Below are 10,763 nucleotides of genomic sequence, written 5' to 3'. Positions count from 1 at the left end.
AACTCAATCATTTCTTCAACAGATTTGATTCAACCATGAGACAGTCTACAACATCGGCTGCAGACTCACCCACCCCCACTGCTGCTGTTCCACCTCTGACACCTCAGACACTTCACACCTCCTCTATTCACCCTGCTCACTCCTCCCCACCCCCAACAACAGCATCCAATACACACTCAACACAAGGCTCCAGCCTGTCTCTCTCAACCACCCAGGTTAGGAGGGAACTGAGGAGGATTAATGGCAAGAAGGCAGCGGGCCCAGATGGCATCAGCTCGAGGGTCGTCAGGTCCTGCGCGGACCAACTGTGTGGGGTGATGGAGCACCTCTTCAACCTGAGCCTGAGGTTGGGAAGAGTCCCACAGCTCTGGAAAACCTCCTGTGTTGTACCAGTGCCAAAGACTTCACGCCCCAAGGACCTCAACAGCTACAGGCCGGTGGCTCTGACATCCCACCTGATGAAGACCCTGGAGCGGTTGGTCCTGGCTCAGCTTCGGCGCCTAACAAGCTCATCACTGGACCCACTTCAGTTTGCCTACCAGCCTGGCATTGGAGCAGATGATGCCGTCATTCACCTCCTACATCGTTCCCTCGCTCACCTGGAGACCGCTGGAAGCACTGTGAGAATCATGTTCTTTGATTTCTCCAGTGCCTTCAACACCATTCTTCCCTCGGTTCTAAAGGACAAGCTGGTGAACTCTGGAGTGGACCATCACCTCACTACCTGGATCCTGGACTACCTCACCGACCGACCACAGTATGTGAGGACTCAGGGCTGTGTGTCGGACAGGGTCGTCTGCAGTACGGGGGCCCCACAGGGAACGGTTCTGGCTCCGTTCCTCTTCACCATCTACACTGCAGACTTCTCCCACAACTCCACCCAGTGCTTCCTGCAGAAGTTCTCTGATGACTCTGCAATAGTCGGCCTCATCACTGATGGGGACGACAAGGAGTACAGAGGACTGACTCAAGACTTTGTGGACTGGTGCCAGCTGAACTACCTCCAGATCAACGCCAGTAAAACCAAGGAGCTGGTGGTAGACTTCCGCAGGCACAAGCATTCTCCACTGCAACCACTGAACATCCAAGGTATGGACATTGAGGCTGTGGACAGCTACAGGTACCTTGGTGTTCATCTGAACAACAGACTGGACTGGACTCATAACTCAGACGCCCTCTACAGGAAAGGGCAGAGCAGGTTGTACCTGCTGCGGAGACTCAGGTCGTTTGGGGTGGAGGGCCCACTCCTGAAGACCTTCTATGACTCTGTTGTGGCTTCTGCTATCTTTTATGGTGTGGTCTGCTGGGGCGGCAGCATCTCTGCTGGGGACAGGAAGAGACTGAACAGGGTGATCCGAAGGGCCAGCTCTGTTCTAGGATGCCCTCTGGACCCAGTGGAGGTGGTGAGTGACAGGAGAATGGCGGCTAAGCTGTCATCCCTGTTGGACAACGTCTCCCACCCCATGCAGCAGACTGTGACAGCACTGAGCAGCTCCTTCAGTGGGAGACTGCGGCACCCACGGTGTGGGACGGAGAGATTTCGCAGGTCTTTCCTCCCCACTGCTGTCAGACTCCACAACAAAGACTTTAACTGAACAAACACACACATCCACACATGTGCAAAATATATTTTTATCTTATTGTATATTTTTATTCTATTTTATTCTACTGTATATAGTATATTATTTTATTCTATTCTGTACAGCTGTGTACTGTATTTATTCTTATTGTATTCTAATTTTTGCGTCATAACTTTTGCACTGTCCACTTCCTGCTGTGACAAAACAAATTTCCCACGTGTGGGACTAATAAAGGTTATCTTATCTTATCTTATCTTATCTTATCTTATCTTATCTTATCTTATCTTATCTTATCTTAACACCCCGGTATCCGTGAAAACAGAATTTATTAAATTATTAATAATAATTGAGTTAGAAGTTAGCAGAAATTAGCGCGCTAGTTTTGCCAGTTACCTAAACATTAAATTAAATTCACTTCCACTGTAGATGAAGACAGAAACTATATAGATAGATCAGAATTTGTCAAATAATCTCAATGAGATTTTACCTGGATAAATAAAGGACTAATAATAAAACTGTTATCAATGAAGGTGGTATGCAGTTCTTCACCACACTGGTCTCCAGTCCAACAAGCGCCCACCGCAGGCAGGAGGAAGCACTCGGTCAGCTTCCTCTGACTGGAAACTTTCAGCTGTGGTGAACAGCTCTTACCAAAGCCAAACTTAGCCTCATGTTTGCCATTTAAATGTTTAAAAAGAGAGAAAAAAATAAGTTTAAATAATGTGGGTTATGCTGCTGTCTTTGTTTAGTCCCTCTAACAAAAGGACTATCTGGCTCTTTAAAATTCTTCAGTGTACAGGGAGTGCAGAATTATTAGGCAAATGAGTATTTTGTCCACATCATCCTCTTCATGCATGTTGTCTTACTCCAAGCTGTATAGGCTCGAAAGCCTACTACCAATTAAGCATATTAGGTGATGTGCATCTCTGTAATGAGAAGGGGTGTGGTCTAATGACATCAACACCCTATATCAGGTGTGCATAATTATTAGGCAACTTCCTTTCCTTTGGCAAAATGGGTCAAAAGAAGGACTTGACAGGCTCAGAAAAGTCAAAAATAGTAAGATATCTTGCAGAGGGATGCAGCAGTCTCAAAATTGCAAAGCTTCTGAAGCGTGATCATCGAACAATCAAGCGTTTCATTCAAAATAGTCAACAGGGTCGCAAGAAGCGTGTGGAAAAACCAAGGCGCAAAATAACTGCCCATGAACTGAGAAAAGTCAAGCGTGCAGCTGCCAAGATGCCACTTGCCACCAGTTTGGCCATATTTCAGAGCTGCAACATCACTGGAGTGCCCAAAAGCACAAGGTGTGCAATACTCAGAGACATGGCCAAGGTAAGAAAGGCTGAAAGACGACCACCACTGAACAAGACACACAAGCTGAAACGTCAAGACTGGGCCAAGAAATATCTCAAGACTGATTTTTCTAAGGTTTTATGGACTGATGAAATGAGAGTGAGTCTTGATGGGCCAGATGGATGGGCCCGTGGCTGGATTGGTAAAGGGCAGAGAGCTCCAGTCTGACTCAGACGCCAGCAAGGTGGAGGTGGAGTACTGGTTTGGGCTGGTATCATCAAAGATGAGCTTGTGGGGCCTTTTCGGGTTGAGGATGGAGTCAAGCTCAACTCCCAGTCCTACTGCCCAGTTTCTGGAAGACACCTTCTTCAAGCAGTGGTACAGGAAGAAGTCTGCATCCTTCAAGAAAAACATGATTTTCATGCAGGACAATGCTCCATCACACGCGTCCAAGTACTCCACAGCGTGGCTGGCAAGAAAGGGTATAAAAGAAGAAAAACTAATGACATGGCCACCTTGTTCACCTGATCTGAACCCCATTGAGAACCTGTGGTCCATCATCAAATGTGAGATTTACAAGGAGGGAAAACAGTACACCTCTCTGAACAGTGTCTGGGAGGCTGTGGTTGCTGCTGCGCGCAATGTTGATGGTGAACAGATCAAAACACTGACAGAATCCATGGATGGCAGGCTTTTGAGTGCCCTTGCAAAGAAAGGTGGCTATATTGGTCGCTGATTTGTTTTTGTTTTGTTTTGAATGTCAGAAATGTATATTTGTGAATGTGGAGATGTTATATTGGTTTCACTGGTAAAATAAATAATTGAAATGGGTATATATTTGTTTTTTGTTAAGTTGCCTAATAATTATGCACAGTAATAGTCACCTGCACACACAGATATCCCCCTAAAATAGCTAAAACTAAAAACAAACTAAAAACTACTTCCACAAACATTCAGCTTTGATATTAATGAGTTTTTTGGGTTCATTGAGAACATGGTTGTTGTTCAATAATAAAATTATTCCTCAAAAATACAACTTGCCTAATAATTCTGCACTCCCTGTATGTTCATACACAGTCCTCTAACATAAACTCAAATATCCTGTGAAAGTGCTCTCAAAAGGGAAGTCATTTTCTCACAATGTTAATTTATATAGATTTATGTAAATCCTGTTTACGTTAGAGCGAAATCTTTAGGGTTTATCACAGTTTATCACATTTGTCATGGGTCCCCAACTGTTAAAAAAGTGAGATAATTCATCATTATAGTACAGTAAAAACTACATAAATATTTATTGGAGATAATTAAGGCGACAAAACCATGTTGTCTTTCAGACAAGTGGTGAAAAAGAGTCCAAAATACACATCAAGTTTGCTGAAATTAGTATTTAATAAGAGAGTGCCATTTTTCTATTTAAACAAAAGTCGTGTAAGTCTTTATATTCATATTTGAGTTTATTTTCTGTAGTGGTGACAATATAATGATGTAATGTGTTTGATGTCTGTTTGAAAAGTCTACATAAATTAAGTGGCGTTTGTTAAAGTCAAAAGTCAAAATTCAGGGATACAACACACATTGAAATCATAGTATTAGAGAAACCAGTTTTTTAATTAAACAGTACTTATACACATGTGTAATGCAACACTAACAGATACAAACTATTAAAAAAGAGAAAAGTGTGCAACAATACTGCAGTCCTTTTTTCTTCTTCAGTACATTCTTACAATGGTAAGGTGGCGCAGTTTAATAGTATTCTATCAGAATTTCAAGCATAAAAATAAATCACATATAGATTATGTGATTTTCTAAGAATTATACCTTTGTCATCAAAGGATAACACTCGAGAAAATGAAACTGTATTCGGGCTGAATACAACAGGCTTGCTACAGGTAATTCAGATTGATGAAGGGAGGAATCGATCTGCCGTGTGATCAGAAGCTAGGTGTTGAAGCAGTGCGTGGCCCAGTGGTTGAGACGGTGTTCTTCCTGTAATTCAAAATAAAAACGATGGAGTTAATAATCAGAATAACGCAAAATAAGCAAATTAGTTTTGGCTCTAAAAATGCCCCCCTTTTGACCGGTAAATACAGAAACTAAGTTAATAGGATTTTGTATAGAAAGTTAGCTAAACATTAAAAATGCCGGTTCTATGAAATGTTCATATGTATTCTAAAAGTGATAAGTGTATGACTGATAAGAAATTCTCACTTTTGCAGAGTTTTGAGAAGGCCTGGAAACCACTTGGCCTCTGGATTGACACAGATCTTAGCACCAGACCTCACAGTGATCCTGTTGAGAAAGCAGAAGATTCAAAACATTACTTAAAAATGGAGAAATTATCACGCCGCACAAACTTGATTGAAACTGAAGCAGAAACAAAACTAAGACATGAAGTAAAAGTTTCATTTTTGCTCTTAGTTTACAGTTCTGTGTGTCAGCAGGTAACTTCAAACTTGCATCATCATCATCATCATCAGTGCCAGTTATAATACAATAATGTCAAAGTGTAAAAGGGCTTTATTGACATTTACATGGTTCACAGAACAGTGAAAAAGTTTAAAATTACAGTATAAAAGCTTAAAATGAAAAACTCTTAAAGATATGAAGATAAAATACTCAAGTAATAAAGTATATTTCTCAACAATAAAGTACATATAGTACACTTGAGTATTTCAAATGTGTGCATTTTTGTAAGTTTCCACAACATTTCTATAGAAAGCTTTATTTTATTGTGCTCTGCAATCTTTAAAGACACTTTCAATATAAACTGTGATGCATTACAGTAGAGAGTAAAAAGCACCGTTAAGAAACGTGACCTTTGCAAATACTCACATGATTTCAGTTCGGGGGCAGTGTCCTGAAACAGGAGTCACCTCAATCTTCTTGACCATCTTAGCAGAAACAGGTCTCATGGTCGTCTTTCTACAGCGGCAGGTATTTATGGTAAAACCTGAAAAGAAGCATTTCTATTATTTTAGGAGGAAAGAGTTTGTGAAAACAGTAAGAAACAGTAAGAAGCCCCAAAGAAGCCAGTAGATGGACTTCGGGTAATAACCTTCAAACACTCAAAACAATATTTACTTTCAATTACAGGAAAAAGTTTTAATAGTTCTACTAATATTTTAATATTTCTACATTTCTACTATTCTTTGTTTTTTATCACTGATGTAAAAATATAAATGCCTGCAGTATCTCAATATAAGCCGCTCACCAGGCGCCTGTGGCACTTTTATTTAACTGTGTCATTATATATATATATATTATATATATCTACTATATAACTGTAGTATATATTTACTCTTTATCATGCTGCTGTAACATAAAAATTTCCCTTGTGGGATCAATAATTTATCGATCTGTCTGTCTAATGTATTTTTAAACAGAATAACTAAAGTAAGACGATAAATATGAATAAAATAATGACCTCAAAATCAAATGGTATATTACTGCATTAAAGCAGTAATGTTTTCTTACCATGCAGAGACACGATGCAACAGCAGAAAGTCAGAGCGACCAGCAGGAGCAGTGGCTTGTTCATCTTCGTGATGGTTGTTTTGACCTTTGAGGACCAGTGAGGATGCAAGAAAGAAAGTCTGAGTGAACGAAGTCGAGTGTGGGTTTATAAAGCTGAGAAAGAGGAAGTAAGTTTGGAAACTTACTTCGTCATCACTCACATATTGTCAATATGTCATAAAAGCAGAATTATTAAGTAAAATAATAAATATAACTGCATATTATTATATAATAAAAATGTAGAATTATATATTAAATCATTATAAATGTAACATATGATTACCAATCATGTAAATACTGAGTACATTTAATAGGGGATTTCTTTGATTACTGGATGCTAGCTCCAAATCTAAGGCTGTAAAGATGCTCAGATACACTCAGACACTTCAACAGTTGCACCTTGCTAGTATAAATACATAAAGTAAAATATTTCATTTGGCAGAGCAGCACTTCCGTAATTGAGGGCTGTTAACCTTTTCCATTTCTGCTTTGACTGGGGGAATTTTGTCTCAGCCCCTTAAATTAAACTGCTTCTCATACCTGAAAATGAAATGGAAAACCCAGAATTACACCGATAAAAATTATTTACACGCAGTAAACATTTGCATCTGCTGGAATCAGACTGGGAACTCCTGATCAATCACAAAATGCTTTTGTGGGTCATACCCACATAGCAGACAGGTCTGGCCCAGATCTGGCATCAAGCTGGCACTTCTGACTGAACGGTGTCATGGCAGGGTGTATGTCAACCAGATGTGGGCCAGGTCTGGCAATGATGACACTATTTATGTTCTCCTATTTTAGTTAGAAGAAACAAATGCCATGTTGCAATACTATACAATACTATAGTATACAATACTATACTATGGTAGGCAACGTTTCAAATGCAGGTTTGTCAGGTTTGTGAGTGTACACTTTATCCAAAACCTAGTGAGGGTTTACTCATATTTACCACTGGGTGTCTTTAGCTCAGGAGGTGGAGCAGGTCACCTACTGATCAGAAGGTTAGTGGTTCAGTCCTTGGCTCCTCCAGACTGTATGTTGTGAGTGTGTATGAATGTAGTGAGAAAGTGTGTGTTTGGGTGAATGTGGCATGTTGTATATAAAATGGTAAAAATGGTAAATGGCCTGTATTTGTATAGCGCTTTACTAGTCCCTAAGGACCCAAAGCGCTTTACACATCCAGTCACCCACCCATTCACACACACATTCACACACTGGTGATGGCTGCTACATTGTAGCCACAGCCGCCCTGGCGCGCACTGACAGAGGCGAGTAATCTGGGAGAGTAGGAAAGCGCAATGTGAAAATTAGTCCATTCGCTGTCTGAACAGAGTTACGTCATGTTACTTTTGCACTATTATGTTCTAGCACATGTTGTTATTACATGGCTTGATTAAGGTACACATTAGGCTGACATCTGGGGCTAGAGCTGAAACTGTTCTGGGCCAGCAGTGTGGTTGCAACTGGTCTTGTGCTGTCCCATGTGTGGGCCACCTCTGGCAAACCAGCTTTGGGCCACCATTATTTGTGGTATGTGGGCCATGTGTAAGCACACTGTGTGGGCAAGATCCGGCTCGTACCAATTTTGCTATGTGGGTAAGAGGACCCTAAAAATGTGGGTTTTTTTTTTAACTCTGCCCAGCATGCCGCATTCACTGAAAATAAGCTCTTGTCTCAAATGACGATGAATTCAACATTTAAGACTTCTGTTGCATTAGGTGGAGGTGCAGGTAAATTACTAAATGAGATTGAATAACATCAACACCACTCAATCACTATGATAAAGCCAGTGTTTATGCTGTGGTTTAATTTAGATCTGCTGTAATTAATCCTACATAATTTTTTTGTTTTACGGTTACTGCTTTTTTACACTTACAATTAAATTTAAATGGTAAATGGCCTGTATTTGTATAGCGCTTTACTAGTCCCTAAGGACCCCAAAGCGCTTTACACATCCAGTCATCCACCCATTCACACACACATTCACACACGGGTGATGGCAAGCTACATTGTAGCCACAGCCGCCCTGGGGCGCACTGACTAAATATGATTATCAAATGAAAATATCAAGAAAAAAGGGAATTAAAGTGACCCAAAGCCAGAGTTTGATTTTTGGGCTGTGGTTTTGGCCTCTGCACATACTTTCATCACTCAGCTGCTCTGCCTGTTGGTGTTGTCTGACTTCAAGGTTATTTCCCTGTCTGAATTAACTAAGGTTGTAAATGCAGCTCGATGTACAACAGCTGGACTCAGGGCTGGACTGGGACAAAAAATCAGCCTGGGCATTTTGACTAGAGACCGGCCCACCAGGTATTACAGGAAAAGCCATAAAGCCTTTGAATGAAAACAAACGCTGTTGTGACGGTGATGTACTGTCTTGTTGGTATATGTATGATTTCTATACGTTGTACATCAGATAAAAACTTTGGTTGTAAGCTTCAGATAATTATTTAATAACAGCCAGACATTTTAAATGAGAATAAGAAAGAAAAGTATTTCTTTGTTCCCCCCCCCCCCCCCTTTCCTTGTTAATGCCCTACCTGGCCCCCTGGCAAAACTTTGCTAGAGCCGCCCCTGCACAGTTACCAGCTGTCAGCTACTTAGAAAAGGATCCTGGGGTTATTTGTCTCTCAGAAACAGTTCATAACTTCCCTTCAACTCATTCATGTCACCTAAAAGGTAAACCTGTTTCTCCATCACCTGTTCAGCTCTGATGATTCAGTAAGGACATCTCCTGGTTTCATCTTCATGTTTCCCTCTCACCACATATCCAAACCAATATCATGACCAGCAGCTTTTACAGCTGTGGCTCCACATCACTCCTGTCCTGCAGCAGCTTCATTGGCTCCCGGTCAAATATCGTATCAATTTCAAAATACTCTTGTACACATTTAAGGCTATTCATCATCTCTCTCCTCCATATCTCTCTGATCTGGTTCAGATCACCACCTCATCTTAGATCTTCTTCTTCCCTTTCTCTCTCTCTGTCCCCTCCCCCCGTCTTGACACCGTGGGGAGCAGGGCTTTCAGCTGCTCTGCTCCTCGAATTCCCTCCATTTAAGAAATATCTCTTCCTTCTCTCTCTTTAAGCCCCAACTCAAAACTCACTTGTTCAAAGTAGCTTATACCACATAACCTCTCCACTCTGCTATTTTAACTTTGTTTTAAAATTTTCAAATTCAAATTCAAATTTTATTTGTCACGTACACAGTCATACACAGTACGATATGTAGTGAAATGCTTGGACAACTGCTCGTGACCTAAAGAAAACAAAAAAGGAAAAGGCTATGAATAAGATAGGAAATAAATATGAAAAATTAAAAAGGGTAAATTTTATGTCTTATGCTTTTATGATTGTGTAAACTGCTTGCTTTTATGTTGCTTTTATTATTCTGCTGTTTACAGTGTCCTTGAGTGTTCTGAAAGGCGCTTTCAAATAAAATGTATTATTATTATTATTATTAATGCTGAAGGGCGACATCAGTCATGACTGAAACTTTACTTTCACCACTATATGAGCTGCCTGGATAATATCTGCCTCTCTTGAGGAGCTTTGAAAGTGGCTTCTGTCTCTGTGCTGGGGATCAGCGTGTCTAATTTACACAAGCGTTTTTTGAATAACGACTGTGTAATAGCGCAAGCTATTTAAGAGTGGGTGGCTCTGCCTCACATGGTCGTCGCGAACACCAGCCAATCATGACTGGGATAGGTGTTTCTGAGGAATACACAGGGAGGCACATCCTATAGTGAGACATGGAAACAAATGCTAGGAATGAGAACTCTTCAGTATTAGAAGCTTTGGTTATGTGTAAAATGGTAAATGGCCTGTATTTGTATAGCGCTTTCACTAGTCCCCCTAGGGACCCCAAAGCACTTTAGCCATCCACCCATTCACTCTCACATTCACACACTGGTGGAGGCAAGCTAGAGTTATAGCCACAGCTGCCCTGGGGCAGACTGACAGAAGCGAGGCTGCCATACTGCGCCATCAGCCCTTCTGGCCGACACTAGTAGGCAGTAGGTGAAGTGTCTTGCCCAAGGACATAACGACCAAGACTGTCCGAGCCGGGGCTCGAACCGGCAACCTTCCGATTACAAGGCGAACTCCCAACTCTTGAGCCACGACCGCAGCAGAAAAGGTCTCATTTAATGCACTGTTAAAAAATTATTGTTAAAAATTACATGTTAAGCAAGTCAGGAGTTCCACACACTTTCAGAGCAGATGACCAACTTTTATTTTCTAAATCTGAATTTTAAAAAATCCCTACAGTGTTGTTTTAGTAGAGTGAGGTAAGAGGACAAAAACTGGGCATGTGTCTTCAGGCCACCAGCTGGTGCTACTCTAGCTCTCAGGAGAGTTTTTAAAGAACC

At 41.1% G+C, this 10,763-nt stretch overlaps 1 protein-coding gene across 1 annotated transcript; it reads right to left on the bottom strand.

Moving 5' to 3' along the window:
• Positions 1 to 4,807: 4,807 nt before the first annotated feature.
• On the bottom strand, positions 4,808 to 6,414 carry LOC146621808 (C-X-C motif chemokine 10-like). The gene is made up of 4 exons (XM_085366894.1): positions 6,351 to 6,414; positions 5,709 to 5,826; positions 5,085 to 5,165; positions 4,808 to 4,862 (listed from the first exon to the last, which is right to left on the bottom strand). The coding sequence occupies exons 1-4, from the start codon at positions 6,412 to 6,414 to the stop codon at positions 4,808 to 4,810; spliced, it is 318 nt and encodes a 105-aa protein (XP_085223020.1).
• Between the last annotated feature and the right edge of the window lie 4,349 nt (positions 6,415 to 10,763).

The sequence above is a fragment of the Diplotaxodon limnothrissa genome, linkage group LG12 (genome assembly GCF_057381915.1).
Source record: "Diplotaxodon limnothrissa isolate DT_005_m linkage group LG12, D_limnothrissa_male_GT1.1, whole genome shotgun sequence".
Lineage (NCBI taxonomy): Eukaryota > Metazoa > Chordata > Actinopteri > Cichliformes > Cichlidae > Diplotaxodon > Diplotaxodon limnothrissa.
Note: the sequence above shows the minus strand (reverse complement) of the source record. Positions and strands in the feature narration are given on the sequence as shown.